An 18,227-nucleotide genomic window follows, 5' to 3' on the forward strand; every position below is an offset into this window, starting at 1 on the left:
CTACCTTTATCTCTGCAGTGGGAGCAAACATTAATCTACATTTAAACTACATAGTGTAAAAAGCCTATAAAGGCATTTGTATTGTGTGTTTGTGAGAGAGAATGAATGGCTGATTCCCAAAGAGCACATTTGCTCCTTGGGTACGCTGTGTCTTGCTGACTTAAGCAATTTTTGCATTTGTTGGTTTGCTATTTTAAAGACAATTTAATAGAGTGCCAAAACCCATTGTGAAAAAACACATGCTCTTAATATATTTATCAAGCACAAAAATATTCATTAGAAATTTAATGTACAACCATTAACCTTTGAGAAAATACCCATTATAAACTTAAAAAATATACTCATTACAAGTTAAAAAAATGCATTTGACAAATAAACAAACATATACAGACAAAAATGAACTTCAACTAGAAACAGCCAGCTGAAATTCAACTGTGCAAAACTATACAGCATTTGATGAACAGAAGACAGCTTATGCTCATGGCTGGTGTCTGATAACGTTCAGTCTGCTATATGTACAGTGGCGGTCCTCCCCCTCACTCTCTTCTGCTGACTGGCACTGAGCATTGTATTTATTTGTTCAGAAGAGGATGTAATAACCGGCTGAATCGCCAGTTTAGAGGAAGCCGAAGATCTAAGTGAGGACCTAGCAGGGCTCTTGTTTCTGGGAGATGTCCTACATTCTGCAGATACACGGGAGCTAACGTTTCGCTGGAGGTTGCCTTGGGATTTTGCTTTGCGTTGTGGTTTGGGTGATTTCCTCTTGGTCCTGTAAGGGGGTACTGGTGGTCTCTTGGCTGGAGTCAAAGATCCAGCCCTCCGTGAGCTACGTCTGATTGGTGTTTGGTCAACTGGTGTTTGTTCCTCTTGTTCCAGTCCTCCAACCTTATAGGAACTGCCCGCACAAGAGTGAGAAAGTGCTTTGGAAGAATCATCCACGTGGGTAGATGGCGTGAGGCGTCCGAGGAGGAAACAACTGCTACTTGAAATAGAGGAGCGGGTGAAAAAGGCTCTTCGGCTGCTAGACAAAGAGGAACCAGGTTCTGATGGGCCACCACTGTCCAAAATAGAGTCTGAGGTGGAGGTACATAGATCAGCCATGCTGCTCCTACCACGGCCCTTCCGAGAACCTCCTGATGACTGCCCCTGCTCCAGACCCTGCCTCTCCTTATTAATATCCGGGCTAAGGCTGCGGAATAGCTGTCGGACGTGTGAAAGGGATTTGGAATTAGGAGGTGAAGACATGCCTTTTGGTGGGCTCTTCAAGATCCTGTTGGTCAAAGGGTCATAGAACTTAAGAGGTGTCTTTTTGTATTTGTACTTCAGGCCACCATCGCTATCACACGACTTACGCTTCCGCCCTGCTTTCTTGATAGGGGTGGGCTTTGAGATTCCTTGACCCCCATCTGGGGAAGACAGCACGTAGACCACAGTTTTGGGCTGTAGAGGACTCATTATCTTGCAGTAAGAAGCTGGAAGCTTCAGAGCACAGAGTCTGGTCTTCATGTCAGGGGTCCTTTCAGGGCTGGGGCATTGCTGGGGCTCTTCACTGTGTGTTGAGGGCAATGTTTCCTGTGACAATTTTCGCCGCACCACAGGGCAGCTAAGAGGAATGGTTTGTGTACCGTGGCTTACTTTCACCACTTGGCAACGTGATGCAAGTCTGTAAATTTTTCGCCTAGGTTTCTTCAACAAAACAGCAGAATGTTTGGGGTCTTCTTCATTGTGATCCATGAGTGGCAAGATGTCTGTAGGCTCCCACCCAGCAATATCTGCCTTGTCTTTTTTGTCATGGTTCTTTTTCTTTCTCCGTTTCTTTCTGTGCTTCCCAAACCTAGCTAATGATTCGCTATCAAAATAGCATCGAAACTGGCCTTGTTGGAACTCTTTCACTATGGAGTCTATCTTCATGTCATCTTCAAACATCACCTGTGACATTGTTTTGCCAACAAAAGACTGTGGTATGTGGGGAAGATCGGGAAACACCTTCTCAACAAAATTCTCCTCTGGTGTTCCCACAGTGTTTAGGGCTGTGTCCAGCTGAGTCTGGTATCCTTGGTCTTCAAGGTTTATGTGCACTTCCACTAACTCTGCTAAATTTTTTTCTTCACCCTTTGACTTTCCCAAAGCCTTCTGTATTGCATTGTCCCATTCTTCACTGCCTTTGGATTCACTCATAGACTGAGGACTCAGAATAAAGCTAGCACCATCCTCCCGCTGATCGACTTTGGGACTGCGACCATAACAGTATTTTTCAATAACCTCCTCTATCACTTCTCGAATCTGGTCGGATAGATGACTAAATGTCTGTTCCCTATGGGGGCCTTTCCAAGGTGGCAGTGCTGAAATCCACACTGTGGACTCTTCAGCCACTGATTTAAAGTTTGAAGGCTGGTCCTTCGAGGTAATGCACTTTGCAGCTGGTGGGGCACGGGAAGCTGTAATGGAGTCGCTCCCCTCTTTATCCCTATTGGTCTTCTTGTGCGCTTTCCTGTGTTCAACAGCTCCAGTCTTGGCGACCGGTGGACCCTCTGAAGCACAGGGATGTCTCTGAACAGGTAGTGTCAATTGTGATGTATGTGGTTTGTCATTAGCAGAGCTGCCACTAGTCCTGTGCAAGAAACCCTGTGTGGGGGAGTACTTTTCAGGGGGAGGTGGTTCAGGCACCATTTTTCCTGTTTGGGAAGTGGTTTGTATGTGTGTAGATGCAGTAAGGTCAATCATTACTGCTGGAGTTGATGCTGCAATTTGCAGCATTTCACAGGACTCTTCATCAGAGGTAGGCATCTCCTCACGTGTCCCAACAGAGACACCATCATCATCTGATCCACAGTACACCTCTGAGAGCACCTCCTTTGGGACAAGTGGGGTGGTTAGTGAAGGTAGATCAGCATGGGTAGGCCTACAGAGAAAAAGCAGTGTCAAAAACATGCGTTTTGTCAATTCACAAAACTCAAAGTACACAATATGTTATGGGGACGTGTCAACAAGGCTATAAGAAATCTGATGTTGGTAGAATACCGTGTATCACTGTAGCGATGAGGATGATGCTGAAGCACATCCTGGAGGAATCTCTCTAACAAACTTCCAGATGATACATTAGCTCTAGCAGCTCGTACCACTTCTCTATGTTGGGCACTTAAGATATGCTGCAGAATACAACAATAAATTGTTTACAAAAAAGCCAAAATAACTAATAATGTCATAACAATAACAATTATAAAGAGTTGTGATTATCATACAGTTCAAGTCAAAAGTTTACATTGCCGAATCTGCAAAATGTTAATTATTTTACCAAAATAAAAGGGATAATACAAAATGCATGTTATTTTTTTTATTTAGAACTGACATGAATAAGATTTTTTACATAAAAGACGTTTACATATAGTCCACAACAGAAAATAATGAGTCTCTTGTTTGTCCACAGTTAAACTGCCCACTGTTCTTCAGAAAAATCCTTCAGGTCCCACAATTTTTTTTAAGCATTTGTGTGTATTTGAACCCTTTCCAACAATGACTGTATGATTTTGAGATCCATCTTTTCACACTAAGGACAACTGAGGGACTCATATGCAACTATGGGCTTGTTAAGTGATGACGTAATGCACACCAACGAATGCTGTTTCTGGGTCCAAGCCCCAACTTATTTTTATTTGAGAATACTATTCAGCAGCCATTTATGAGCACTGTTTATTCATATTAAACATTTAAGCTAAACAGTTTCAAATTTGAGGTGTACATTACAGTCTCCGTACTCACCCAAACAAACACAAATAAGTTTTATATTAATTTATTTATATTTATATTTTCATTGTCTGGCTATCTTGGTTTTTGGTATTAAGTTAATGGGTAGGATTATAATTTTTTGGTAGTATTATATCACATTGTGAATGTATAATTAGCACAGTTTGTTGTTTTCCCGTGGCATCTAATAGAGCGTTTGGACACAGAAGCGATGATGCGTGATGTACAGTAAAACTTAACAAGTGATTTATTGAAGATTCAAACGCTCACTGATGGTCCAGAAGGAAACACTGCATTAAGGTGTAAAATTTTGAACAGAATGAAGATGTGTATATTTTTCTTATTTTACCTAAATATCATATTTCTTTCCTTTTAGTACTGCACTTCAGAAGGTACAGCAGATACCTACATGTTTCCCAGAAGACAAAATAAGTTAAATTTACCCTGATCTTCAAATTCAGAAAGTTTCCACCCCCTGACTTTTAATGCATTGTGTTTCCTTCTGAAGCTTCAGTGAGCTTTTGAACTTTCTGTAATAGTTGCATATGAGTCCCTCAGTTGTTCTCAGTGTAAAAAGATGGATCTCCAAATCATACAGTCATTGTTGGAAAAGTTTCAAATACACAAAAATGCTGAAAAAAAAAACCCAAAGAACTTGTGGGACCTGAAAGATTTTTCTGAAGAATAGAAGTTTAAACCCCACCCCCTTATTTTGGTAAAATCATTAACATTTCGCAGATTCTGCAAGGTGTATGTAAACGTTTGACTTCAAATGTAAATGCATGCTAGAATCTTTAAGCCCCAAGCTACTATTAAGTGCTTAATATATCTGGTAGTGACTCCAGTTAAGTTATAGCATTAAGTAATTTAAACAGGAGGAATGACAGTGAGTTACATACCTGTTCCACACTATTGTACAGAACTTGACAGCAGCTGCAGTAACCCTGTCTTTGGGAGCTGGAAGGACCAGCAACAGGCTGTTCTCCTCTACTAGTCCTTTAGATTGGGTAAATAATAGACTTAGATATTTATTTGTTTTAGATTTGTAATTTAAACACATAATGGGATGGCAAGTAGATTGCTGGAAATTTATTTAAAGAAAACTCACCTGCCAGACACATCAGCTGGACGCCTCTCTGCTTCTACAACACATGAAAAAACATTTACATGCATTCTCTAATTCAGTGCTTCTCAACTAGTTTTGCTTGAGGACACAGATGTTACATTTATTGCCCTTTCAGATGTTAAAAATACCCTTAAAACACTTAAATTCCTCTTATTTAATAGATATCTTAAAGCAACAATTCCTCATGATCAATGTTTATCTTCATCATTTACCCAAATTTATTGTAGTCTAGGTAATCTCTAGGTAACTTGTTTTCTTGTTTGTACTGTTGTTCATAATTTTTTTAAAGATAAGGACGTCTCATAACATGTCCATGTTGGCATTTGTCTAATTTGACTAGATTTTGAACAAATGACAGATCAGTTTATACCAAAATGCTTAAAACTTCTTTATAATAAAAAATCTATTTTATTATCCTAACCAAAAAAACAAAACAAAACAAACAAACAAAAAACAAATATAATGGTGTAATATCAGAAAGCCTTACTTTTAGCAGAGGATTGTGGTCCCTCCTCCAAGGGCATGGTGCTGTCTATAAACAATCACACAAACATTTTGTACACTGTTGCATAGTGTATCATTGTACGTACATTCAGAAATATTTCACTGTTCATACATTTTAACTATGCATTTACAGTGCTCTCTTGCAAATCCACTTAATTTTTTACTTATATATATTTTTTATAATTGTATCCATCTTTGCTCTGGGCCTTACAGAAACAACATTTCACTGCTTGGAAATTACTAACTTATGCTGTATTGTTGTGTATTTTGTAAATAAAATTTGACTTGAGGGATAGGCTATTAAAAAAAAACACATTTCAAAAGACAGCCCTGCTAAGTAAACAAAACATAACAAATATAACGTTATACACTCACCTACATGGAGGAGAGGATGACTATGAATGTTTCCGCGTCACATCACCGCGTAAATGTGTACAGCCACGTGTGGTAAGTTAAAAGTCGCATCTAAAGATACAGTATACATTAAGCAGAATTAGAAAACACTTAAAAGTCTCCTGTAAGTGCACTTGCTTATTATTGTATTTGTATAATACCAATTAATACGCCAAGAAAGAAAGACACATGAATAAAGCACGATTTCTAACTTAAATTAGCTTTGGTACTTTAAAACACGCCCGTAATGAACTTCGAAATGATTTTATGGTCCAGCTTTAACTACTCATAAATAAATACTCACATATATGTACCGGCCTGCAAACATAAACACGGCCATTTAAACAGCGCGTCCCAGTATTACCATATAAATACACTTTCACGTAAAATGTATTTGAAAACGCTTAAATTGTAAACGGTTTCAGACTATCCACAATGTTTGGAAACACACAAACTGTAGTTTAAGCTAACCAGCTATGCTAGTTCACTTAGCAAGCTAGTGGCACTTAGCATGACAACGTGGACAGCGGGACCATAACACGGTAAATATTCACTTATTTGAGCTACACAATACATGAACAAAATGTAGCTGCAGTCTTCACCGTGCAATCACCTGATTGTAGATGTTATTCCACTTAGATCCCATCGGTATCCGTATTTAGCTTAGGTCCGAGTGCTCGTGGAGTGACGTAAGAGCAAAGCGCGGGAATCCGCCCACTAGTAAAGTCTGAGGTGGAATTTAGTCAATGGGGCTGTAAACTTAACGCGGCAAAATAACCTTTAGAAAATGTACATTGCATACCTCGATGGAAACACTACAAAAGTTGTAAACAATGAATTTGTGCAGTAATTCCAACGATTCCGCTATTTGACAATATGAAAACATAAACAGCCCTGTAAATGCCATTAAAATCAATCAGAAGTTAAACAGTTATTAGTCACAATTAGCTACAGTATATTAGAAATTGCTTAGTGCATTTAAAGATTTTTTTACTGATTAAAGTAAAGAAACTGGACTAAATTCATAGAAAGACAAAGTCTTTAAAAAGCCACACAGAATAATTTCGAAATAAAAAAATAAACCAGAAACAAGGGCGCATTTGAAGTGCTTTTATTGGATTAATGCTTTATAGTGTGGGGTTTTAGATCTTGTTGAAGGCTGCCACATCCATGGACTGCACATAGTCCTCAAAGGCTGTGATCAGTTCCTCCAGCTGGTCTGTTCCAACTTTATCATCCTCCACAACACAGGCAATCTGCAGCTTCTTGATGCCATAGCCAACAGGCAACAGTTTAGCTGTATAAGAGAAGCCAGGTGACAATTAGTCTACAGAAATACAAAATCTGGACAAAACTTTTTGACTTGCATAAGCTATTTTGACTTACATTGTCCCCAAACTAAACCGTCCAACTGAATGCTGCGGACACACTCCTCAAGCTTGGCCATGTCGGTTTCATCATCCCAGGGCTTAACATCCAACAGGATGGAAGACTTGGCGATAAGTGCAGGCTCTGCTCACACATTTAAAAAGCATGTCAATAATAACACAAACAAAACAATGCAACAAATCACAATTAAATGACTAGTAAATGTCAGGTTAAAAAGTGTCAATCACATCATTCAGCCGAAAGATGGTATTATGTAGTCATCACTGAACTAGTCAAAGTGTTACTACAGTAGTCAACATTTAAGTGGGTCAAAAAAAAGTTCAAAGCTGTTCTAAGACAAAAACGGGTATTGTTTCGGTTTTAGGACAATTTTAATGAAAGGTTTTGATCCACTTCAAACATTGACTACTGCAGGGGTGCTCAACCCTGGTCCTGGATATAGACTTTCCTGCAGAGTTCAGCTCCAACCCTGACCAAACACACCTGAACTAGCCAATTAGGATCTGAAGGAGCACTTGAAAGTTACAGACAAGTGTATTTGATTAGGGTTGGAACTAAACTCTGCAGGAAGGTCGATCTCCAGGAACAGGGTTGGGCACCCCTGGACTACTGTATTTGCACACTACCAGTCAAAAAGTATGGAAAAGTTAGGATTTAAGGTTTTTGAAAGAGGTCTATTATGCTCACCATGACAAATTTTAGATAAAAACACTGTAACATTGCAAAATATTTCTACACTGAATTCTAATTTTTAAAAACGTAACTAACTTTTAGAATCAGTTACTTCAGTCTGTCACATGATCCTTCAGAAATCATTCTAAAATGCTGATTTGGTGCTCAAGAAACAATGTTAAATACAGTTTTTTGTTGCTTGTTTGTGGAAACAATGTAAAGGATTCCACAAAAATATTAAACAGCAAAAGCCCTTTTCAACATTGATGAGAACCATTATTAATAAAGCAATAAATCAACATATTAGAATGATTTCTGATTTCCTTGTTGAGCACAGACTTTAAAAACATTAAGTCTTAACTATTGCAGACTTTTGACCGGTAGTGTGCATTAGAAGATAATGAATACATACTCTTTGCCTTCTTTGCGTTGTATGCTGCGAGCCTCTCCTCCTTGATCTTTTTGGTTTCCTCATCCTGTAGAGAGAGAGAGAGATCCAAAATCAGGTGTGCACAAACATACACCAACTGCATGGTCATTTTCCTACTAACTGGTTGTCAGAAGAAGAGTTGTCCATCACAACATCAGCCGAAAGATGGTAAGAAAAACATCACGTAACCAGGAAATTCTCTCAAAACACTATCCGTTCTGCTTCTAAACTCACCTCTTCCTCATCAGAACCGAACAGATCAATGTCATCGTCGTCTTCGTCAGCCGCCGCAGGAGCTGCTGCAGTTGTGTCCTCCACACCAGCAGGGCCGTACTGACTGAGAGGCTTCTTCACACCTGGAAGGCTTTAAAAAAAATAAATAAATAAATAAGGGGAGTGAATCCTTGAGACTACACAAGAGCACCTGCGTCTGAGGAACAGTCTCACCAAAATCAGAATTTAAAGAAAATCATCAGTCACTCAGCCGAAAGATGGTATTAGGATAAACATCATATCTTGGTGGAAGTACCTGCAAAATATTAAATATTATAATCAAGCTTCACATTACCTGCCCTTCTCCTTCTGATAAGACTTGATGTGGTTGTACCACCGCAAAGCATGGCACAGGTCAGCTGAGGGGGCGCTAGACAGGGCATCGAACACTGCAATATCAGCCTGAGAGGGCACATACCTGACAAGAAAATGTGATTATTGAGGGTGGTGCTTTTCTCCATGAACTCCATGGATTAAGTTACATAAATGCATAACATTTACAAATGGATCCACAGTACAGCAATGAAAATGTGGCACCACGCAAACACTTGGGGGAGGGGTACTACTACAGATACAGACCCTACAATGTTTTACTGAACATATAACATTATTCATAGTTAAACATTAACAACACTGACTTTCTGAGACTCATCCCTGCATCCAAAAATATTTTAGTATTACAGAATAAGAATAAAAAAAGGATAATCACAAGTTGTTACAAGACAACTAAGACGTCTTGATAAATAAAGTCTTAAAATAGCTCACCCCTCGATGTAACTTTTGTCTGCCAGGAACTCATTCAGAACCTTGAGTCCAGCGGGTGTTTTGAGATCACCAAAGCCCATTGTTAGAAGTTACCGGTGGACCTCGTGTACAGACGTGGAACCCTGAGCTTGGAGGAAGCGCGAAGGAACGAGAAAAGAACGTGAGATGGTCTTTATACCGCTGACGCTATGACTCCGCCCACCTTGACATATTTTACAAAAATATACGAAAACAGGACACTTTTGACAGCAGTTTGCGCTAGGTATGGAAAGCTTGACTTTTATAGGCAATAAAGAAGGCATGATAATCATCTCCAGTTTTTGAGAGATATCGAAAACCATTTTAACAGGTGGGCTTTTAATGTGAAATTAGAGAAGGAAACGACCACTTTTATGAGAGGAAGTGACGACGAATAAATGTAAAAGGTCAACGAAAAACGTTAGACTAATCTTATAAAATGTATTTAATATATTACTGTTTTTTAACATACATTAATGTATTTCCCATATCATACAATAATCTGATTCAATAAATTGTTTTTGTCTTTTTTTCACAGATTATTGTGCTTCGGCTATTTCCGTCATCTCCGAAATCACCCGAGTACACATTCATAACTGAACCTACGGCTGTAACGCTGTTCTGGTCTAGAAGGCCAAATAGCGTCAAGGTAAGAATTAAAGATGGTATTTTGTGCACATTAAAGTGTAACGTACATTTTATCGGGACGTCCACTTTGTGTATAACAGCTGGAGTTATAAATGCATGCGAAATATGGATAATGTACAGTGACGTTCTCCCTGTCCTTGACTAAGCTACAGTGTGTGCTAGCCTGCTAACCAGTGTATATGTGTATAGATGGAAATGTCAACAGCATGATTTTACAGATGCAACCTTTACTGTGCAATATATGGATACATTTGGAATGGGTTCTTTTATAAATATTGTTCTTTATGTTGTTTTTATGGCACACGCATGTATTATGGCTGTTATGGAATCTTAGGTTTTGTAAACCTTACCATAGGGTTTATTACACTGACTGTCTTCACTGTGCAGAAATTTGAATAAATAAGGAAGTTATAATTAATACTGCCTTTTGCATATCTAGGGTCTGATCAGTAAGTTTATATTATCTCCATTTCTTTACAGTGTCCTTGTGTTTCATATTACGGTGGCAGATTTATCCATTGTTAACCTAGATACTATTAATTAAATACTGGGGATCAACATGTTACGTGTGCTTCTAATCACCTGCCATTTTCTTCTACAGCGACATGTTGCGTTTGCCAGCAGTAAGTCGGGCTTTGGCTGGTGCGGCCCATTCCAAGGGGTCCATTGCCACCACTAACAATGGTATTTGCATTTTTTCATCTGTGAAAATGAAATGTAACGCCCTACTGACTTGTCAGTCATTTTCTCACACTGGCTTGTTTTTACAGCAGTCTGGACTTCAGTCCGGGCCTCAAGCAATATGGTTGAAGTGTTTGTAGATGGAAAACCTGTCATGGTGGAGCCAGGGACCACTGTTCTTCAGGTAATAATGCAGTGACCATTTCCTTATTAATTCCATGTAAACTACATTCCATGTAGTATGTTGACATGCCAACTTTGTTTAGGCTTGTGAGAAAGTAGGTGTGCAGATTCCCCGTTTCTGCTATCATGATCGTCTGTCAGTGGCTGGGAACTGCCGCATGTGTCTTGTGGAAATCGAGAAAGCACCAAAGGTAACATGCACTACTGAAACGCACTATGATTATAACATCATTGTTAGCAATACATGACAGCAGCATTTTTTATTTTTTCATCTGTACTTCTTCAACAGCCTGTTGCAGCATGTGCAATGCCTGTTATGAAGGGATGGAACATTTTGACCAACTCAGAGAAAACAAGGAAAGCCAGGTTTGACTAGTTTCTTGCTTTACAAATAATTTTCACGCATTGCATTACATGCAGGCAATTTATTAATTTGTATTTCTTGTTGTGTCTCTGATAGAGAGGGAGTCATGGAGTTCCTGCTTTCCAACCACCCTCTTGACTGTCCAATCTGTGATCAGGGAGGAGAGTGTGATCTGCAGGTAAAAAAATTGTTTACAGCAATTTAATGGAACTTGACTGTGAACTTGAGTATGCGCTCAAGAATGGAAATGGAATTATCCCTAATGCACTTTTTTCCTATCTTGATGTTGTGCTGGATATATAGGACCAATCAATGATGTTTGGTGCTGACAGAAGCCGTTTTACAGAAGAGAAGAGAGCAGTTGAAGATAAAAACATCGGGCCACTCATTAAAACAATCATGACCCGCTGTATACAATGCACACGTTGTGTTCGGTGAGTTGGAGGTTTGTTATGCAAGCCACATAAATGCATATAATGTATGTTATATCAATTTTTAGAATGTCTTTCCCACAAAACAGCAACAAAAATGATACTAACTCCAAGCTTTCAAATGGTGTAGTGTATTATGTTACAAAAGCTTTTTGTTTCAGATAAATGCTAATGTTTGGATCTGTTTTAAATATTGCTAATAATAATGATAAATGTTTTTTGAACAGCAAATCTGCATATTAGAATAATTTCTGAAGGATCATATGACACTGAAGACTGGAGTAATGATCCTGATTATTTTTGCTTTGATCACAGGAATAAATTACATTTTAAAATATATTAAAATAGAAAAAAGCTATTTTAAATAATAAAAATATTTAAAAAATTCACTGTTTTTGCTGGATCAAATAAATACAGGCTTGGTGAGCAGAAAAGACTTCTTTAAAAAACATATAAAAAATGTTTTGACTGGTAGATTAGGTTTTACATTTACAATAAAAGCAGAAGAATTTTCATCTGCAAAACGATAGCTGCTGTATAAAGTCATATACACCTTTGCAGTAAAACAATGGCCTATGGTGCAAAGCATTACTGATTACTCCCTATTACCTTCAAGATCAGACAGTGTTTTTCAGTGTTAAAGAAACTGCACTAGCAATTTATCAAATATACTAATATTTTTTTTTTAAAACCTTACAGTTTTGCCAGTGAGGTTGCTGGTGTGGAGGACCTGGGAACCACAGGACGTGGTAACGACATGCAGATTGGTACCTACGTAGAGAAGATGTTCATGTCTGAATTGTCTGGTAACGTGATTGACTTGTGTCCTGTTGGAGCGCTGACATCCAAACCTTACGCCTTCACTGCACGACCTTGGGAGACCAGGTACAATCCTGAGACTTTATTTGTTCTTCTGTGTGATCCTTATATTCAAATATTTCTTTATGCTGCCATTTAATAGTGGATTACTTGTTGAATGTGTGTGCACTGTAATTTTTGTGTCTACAGAAAGACTGAGTCCATTGATGTGCTGGATGCTGTTGGCTCCAACATTGTGGTGAGCACCAGGGGTGGTGAGGTCATGAGAATTTTGCCTCGTCTGAACGAGGATGTCAATGAAGAGTGGATATCCGACAAGACCAGGTGAGCGCATAAACTTTTAAAATATGAAAACATCTCTCCATTCATACACACTCATGTGTAGTCTACTGTCTTGTCACTGGCTCCCCGTCTCTAAGGTTTGCATATGATGGCCTGAAGAGGCAGCGTCTGACCCAGCCAATGGTGAAGGATGCCAGTGGACAGCTGGTTGCCACCACCTGGGAGGATGTTCTTACACGTGTGGCTGGAGCAGTGAGTGATTAAATATACACCAGAATCACACATGTATATTTATAGCATAATATGCTTTGTCAATTGCAAAACAAATAGATTTCAGTGGATGTGATTTGTGTTTTCAGCTACAGGGAGTTCAGGGTTCTGAGGTAGCAGCTATTGCTGGTGGGATGGTAGATGCTGAGGCGCTGGTGGCTCTGAAGGACCTACTGAACAGACTGGACAGTGACACCCTCTGCACTGAGGAGGTCTTCCCAATGTCTGGTGCCGGGTGAGTACTCATCTGATCAGACTTATCTGTCTTGAGACTGAAATGAGAATGATATCTGTCCTGATCTCAGTTATAATACAGTTAAGGTCGAAAGTTAACATACACCTTGCAGAATCTGCAAAATATAAAAAATTCAAAGGTTTAAATTCACTGATACTCCAGAAGGAAACACAATGAATTAAGAGCCATGGGTGAAAACTTTTTGAATTTGAAGATTATGGTAAATTCAACTTATTTTGTCTTCTCGGAAACATGTAAGTATCTACTCTAGTTTCTAAAGGGCAGTACTAAATAGAAAGAAAACGATATTTGGGCAAAATAAGAAAAATGTACACATCTTCATTCTGTTTAAAAGTTTTCACCCCTGGCTTTTAATGCATTGTGTTTCCTTCTGGAGCATCAGTGAGTGTTTAAACTTTCTGTAATAGTTGCACATGAGTCTCTCAGTTGTCCTCGGTGTGAAAAGATGGACCTCAAAATCATACAGTCATTGCTGGAAAGGGTTCAAATACACAAAAAATGCTGGAAAACCAACAAATTTGTGGAACCTGAAGGATTTTTCTGAAGAACAGCAGACAGTTTAACTGTTCAGGACAAACAAGGGACTCATGAACAATTATCACTAAACAAAAAAACACTTTTGAACGGGGCCATTTTTTGTAAATTCAACTATTACTTTCTCTTGTGGACTATATGTAAACGTCTTTTATGTGAAATATCTTATTCAGATCAGTACTAAATAAAAAAAATAACATGCATTTTGTATTATCCTTCTTATTTCGGTAACATAATTAACAATTTGCAGATTCTGCAAGTTGTATGTAAACTTTTGACCTCAACTGTATATCTTCTCATAGTGATGTTTGGAGTACCATAACTATTACTAAGGGAACACCACTAATAATTTCCTGAAAACCACTGTCATTGCTTATATAATGGGTTAGATTGTTTATTTTTAAACAAATAGTTTACCTTAAGGATTAACTTGTGCAAGCAACATCCTAGCAACTAAAACACTATGCTAAAACACTCAGAACACTATAGCAACTTCTTTGCAATGCAAGCACCACTCACTTTTTCAGAAGATGTAAAAATTGCAATTTTAAAATGCAACTTCTGATCATGTTGTTGTTGTTATTATTGGTCTTGATGTTTGAGGTACTGACTAGCTTAAAGGGATATTTCACCCACAAATAAAAATTGTCATAATTTACTAACCTTGTGTTGTTTGGTTTGAGAAAAAAAGTCCAATTCATCAAAACTTTCAAGCTTCAAGCTGTTTATATTTCTATAATTTAGCTTTTATTCACATATAAATAAACATTCAGCGCACATACATGTACATGCACCTGCTTGATTAAGAACAAACCTCACTGGTTCTTGCGAACACTCTATATAACATGCTTGTGTGACATGGAAGAACAAAGCTTGTTCATCAAGCAAGAACTGGATTATTTTCATGATGTCTATCAGTCTTATGTGATTTTATGTAATCTTAGTTGGGGTGAGTAATTGAGGACAAGTTTTGTTTGAACTAACCTTCAATCTTACTTTTTTGGATTTAAACTATTTTGGTCTTTTGTCTCCTTAGAACCGACCTGCGCTCCAATTACCTCTTGAACAGCCGTATCACTGGTATTGAGGAGAGTGACCTTCTGCTTTTGGTCGGAACAAACCCACGTTATGAAGCTCCTCTCTTCAATGCACGTATCCGCAAGAGGTATAACCATAGCACACTCTATTTGCAACAGTTGTAAAAAGTTGACTTGGTGTCATTTTACTCCACCTCACTGTTTTCTTTTTATCTTCATCTTTCAGTTGGCTGCATAATGAGCTCCAGGTGGCCATGGTGGGTCATAATGTGGACCTGAGCTACTCTTATGACCATTTGGGTGAAAGCACACAAGTTCTGCAGGAGATCGCAGCTGGAACACACCCATTCTGCAAGGTAGTAATGCTGCAGTTTATTTGGAGCTTTGATTGTCATACATTGCCTATAAGATTGTATGAATTTGAATAAATATTGTTTTTGTACTTCAGGTCCTAGCTCAGGCCAAAAAGCCTGTTGTAGTGGTGGGTAGCTCCACTCTCCAGAGAGAGGATGGGGCAGCCATCTTTAAGGCTGTGTCCACAATTGCTCAAAATTGTCGGGCCAGCAGTGGTGTTGGAGATGGATGGAAGGTGCTCAATGTGCTGCACAGGTCAGCTATTACCATAAGTGTGCATATCTGGACCTTTCTCTGAGTATCATTTCTGTTCTATTGTTCTGTGTGATTTAAAACTATTGTGAATTTTGACTTTTTGCTTGGTACAAGTACTTACCTTACATATACATGTGTTTGTCCTCAGGGTGGCCAGTCAGGTGGCAGCCCTGGACATGGGTTACAAACCTGGTGTTGATGCCATCCGGAAGAACCCTCCCAAAGTACTGTTTCTCCTAGGAGCCGATGCTGGTTGCATCACCAGAGCAGATCTTCCCAAAGATAGCTTTATCATCTACCAAGGTCAGTAAACGCACTTCCATATTTTTTTGTAATATAGACTCAATCTAAAGCCCTGATAAACTTCAAACAAAATTGAAGAATGAACTAATGTGATGTCATTTTAAACAAAATCATGCAAAAATAAAGTTTACCCTAAGTGAAGATTGACACCAAACTTTGCTGCGAGTATATTGGGCCTTGATGGTAAACGGCTTGCATCTAAATCTAACGTTTTGGCTTTAAGGTCATCATGGAGATTTAGGTGCAGTCATGGCTGACGTCATTTTGCCTGGTGCTGCGTACACCGAAAAGAATGGCACATATGTCAACACAGAGGGCCGTGCCCAGCAAACCAGGGTGGCAGTGACCGCTCCTGGTTTGGCACGTGAAGACTGGAAGATTCTGCGTGCCATTTCTGAGGTACACTCCTTGAAACTTGAATTTAACAGTGTAAAATATTGTTTATATGCAGTTGAGGTCAAAAGTTTACATACACTTTGCAGAATCTGCAAAATGTTAATTATTTTAGCAAAATAAGAGGGATCATACAAAATGCATGTTATTTTTTTATTTTAGTACTGACCTGATTAAGATATTTTACATAAAATACACTTACATATAGTCCACAAGAGAAAATAATGGTTGAATTTCTAAAAATGACCCTGTTCAAAAGTTTACATACACTTAATTCTTAATACTGTATTGTTACCTGAATGATTCACAGCTGTGTTTTTTTTTGTTGAGTGATAGTTGCTCATGAGTTTCTTTGTTTGTAAGTTAAACTGCCTGCTGTTCTTCAGAAAAATCCCTCAGGTCCCACAAGTTCTGTTTCTTTTTCAGCATTTTTGTGCATTTGAACCCGTTCCAACAATGACTGTATGATTTTTGAGATCCATCTTTTCACACTGAGAACAACAGAGGGACTTATACACAACGATCACAGAAGATTCAAACGCTCACTGATGCTCCAGAAGGAAACACAATGCATTAAGAGCCAGGGGGTGAAAACTTTTAGCATTTGAAGATCAGGGTCAATTTAATTTATTTTATCATCTGAGAAACATGTATCTTCTGTAGCTAATGAAACTAAATGAAAAAATATGATATTTAGGCAAAATAGGAAAAATGTACACATCCTCATTCTGTTCAAAAGTACACCCCCAGCACCCAATGCATCGTTTTTTTCCTTCTGGAGCATCAGTGAGCGTTTGAACCTTCTGTAATAGTTGCATATGAGTCCCTCAGTTGCCCTCAGTGTGAAAATATGGATCTCAAAATCATACATTCATTGTTGGAAAGGGTTCAAATAAACAAAAATGCTGAAAAAACAAAAAATTGTGGGACCTGAAGGATTTTTCTCAAGAACAGCAGGCAGTTTAACTGTTCAGGACAAACAAGTCTCTTGTGGACTATATGTAAACAAAATATCTTATTCAGGTCAGTACTAAATAAAAAAATAACAGGTATTTTGTATGATTCCTCTTATTTTGGTAAAATAACTAACATTTCGCAGATTCCGCAAGGTATGTGTTAGCTTCTGACTTCAGCTGTACCTTTCCTGAGCTCTGTGTTTAGAATAAAATTCAGGTTGTTCAGTAGAGAATCTCATGTTTTTGCTTGCTCAGCTGGCGGGAGTTACACTGCCGTATGACACAGTGGATGAGGTAAGGGGAAGGCTGGAAGAGGTCTCTCCTAACCTGGTGAGATATGATGATGTAGAGGAAGCCAACTATTTCAAACAGGCCCATGAGCTTTCAAAGGTTAGTGTTCTTTTCAAAACAAATTTAAATTTGTTTTTGTTAAATCTGCACCACTTAAACAATTCTGTAATGTCCTCCTGCTCTCCTCAGGCTGTGAATCAGTCATTGCTTGCAGCTCCTCTTGTCCCTCCTCAGCTCACAGTGAAGGATTTCTATATGACAGGTAGAGTGACACATGTTGATTTCTTATGGGTGAATAAAATGCTGTATGTCTTTGAACCTGTCGTTTACCATTGCCTTCAAATGTCTTCCTCTACAGACCCCATCAGCAGAGCCTCTCAGACAATGGCGAAGTGTGTCAAGGCTGTGACAGAAGGAGCAGCAGCAGTTGATGAGCCCTCAATTTGTTAAAACTCTTTCAGGCATACCAGTCTGTCCATAGTAACATACACAAAAATAGTAATTGTCAAGTACATGTACAAACACATACCTGGATTTCAGCATACATTGCTGTTTGTCTCTCGTCTCCTACGTAGTCAGACTTCCACAGAGCAGCAAAAATGTGTGAAATTACTCCTGCTCATATTTAATAGGCTTTGAAGGGTGTTGTAAAGTTTCATTTCCATGATTTGGCTGAATGAGGTCTGCTTTGTTTTGGAAAGCTCTTATTATGATAAATAAAAATGTATTATATCAATACACTATTGTCACCGTTCACATCGCTGGTTTAAATTATTCTAAGGGCACGGTAGAAAAAAAAAATTCTGTTTGGGGTTCATTTACAATCTGGGATGGAAGTGCAAGGAGAAAAGCACCT

At 38.6% G+C, this 18,227-nt stretch overlaps 3 protein-coding genes across 5 annotated transcripts; 1 reads left to right on the plus strand and 2 right to left on the minus strand.

The window, feature by feature from the left end:
• Positions 1–277: 277 nt before the first annotated feature.
• Positions 278–6,514, minus strand: zdbf2 (zinc finger, DBF-type containing 2). 2 transcript variants are annotated; one of them, XM_051113456.1, is made up of 7 exons: positions 6,381–6,514; positions 5,754–5,839; positions 5,358–5,402; positions 4,853–4,886; positions 4,644–4,740; positions 3,022–3,149; positions 278–2,902 (listed from the first exon to the last, which is right to left on the minus strand). In XM_051113456.1, exons 3-7 carry the CDS (start codon positions 5,392–5,394, stop codon positions 502–504), a joined length of 2,697 nt encoding a protein of 898 aa, XP_050969413.1. In that variant the 5' UTR covers positions 5,395–5,402; positions 5,754–5,839; positions 6,381–6,514; the 3' UTR covers positions 278–501. The 2 variants fall into 2 exon arrangements, with proteins under 2 accessions (XP_050969413.1, XP_050969412.1); XM_051113455.1 differs by having other exon boundaries at positions 5,750–5,839.
• Positions 6,515–6,862: 348 nt separating this feature from the next.
• eef1b2 (eukaryotic translation elongation factor 1 beta 2) lies at positions 6,863–9,464 on the minus strand. Its single transcript, XM_051111981.1, has 6 exons — positions 9,297–9,464; positions 8,827–8,949; positions 8,493–8,622; positions 8,241–8,304; positions 7,154–7,279; positions 6,863–7,064 (listed from the first exon to the last, which is right to left on the minus strand). The coding sequence occupies exons 1-6, from the start codon at positions 9,374–9,376 to the stop codon at positions 6,910–6,912; spliced, it is 678 nt and encodes a 225-aa protein (XP_050967938.1). The 5' UTR covers positions 9,377–9,464; the 3' UTR covers positions 6,863–6,909.
• Positions 9,465–9,852: 388 nt separating this feature from the next.
• On the plus strand, positions 9,853–18,109 carry ndufs1 (NADH:ubiquinone oxidoreductase core subunit S1). 2 transcript variants are annotated; one of them, XM_051111979.1, is made up of 19 exons: positions 9,853–9,963; positions 10,564–10,646; positions 10,733–10,827; positions 10,910–11,017; positions 11,116–11,192; positions 11,287–11,368; positions 11,494–11,624; positions 12,321–12,506; positions 12,630–12,764; positions 12,860–12,974; positions 13,082–13,227; positions 14,819–14,947; positions 15,046–15,175; positions 15,268–15,428; positions 15,577–15,731; positions 15,955–16,130; positions 17,336–17,470; positions 17,561–17,633; positions 17,730–18,109. In XM_051111979.1, the coding sequence occupies exons 2-19, from the start codon at positions 10,568–10,570 to the stop codon at positions 17,819–17,821; spliced, it is 2,205 nt and encodes a 734-aa protein (XP_050967936.1). In that variant the 5' UTR covers positions 9,853–9,963; positions 10,564–10,567; the 3' UTR covers positions 17,822–18,109. The 2 variants fall into 2 exon arrangements, with proteins under 2 accessions (XP_050967936.1, XP_050967937.1); XM_051111980.1 differs by having other exon boundaries at positions 10,736–10,827.
• Positions 18,110–18,227: the final 118 nt, after the last annotated feature.

This window comes from Labeo rohita, chromosome 6, assembly GCF_022985175.1.
Source record: "Labeo rohita strain BAU-BD-2019 chromosome 6, IGBB_LRoh.1.0, whole genome shotgun sequence".
Lineage (NCBI taxonomy): Eukaryota > Metazoa > Chordata > Actinopteri > Cypriniformes > Cyprinidae > Labeo > Labeo rohita.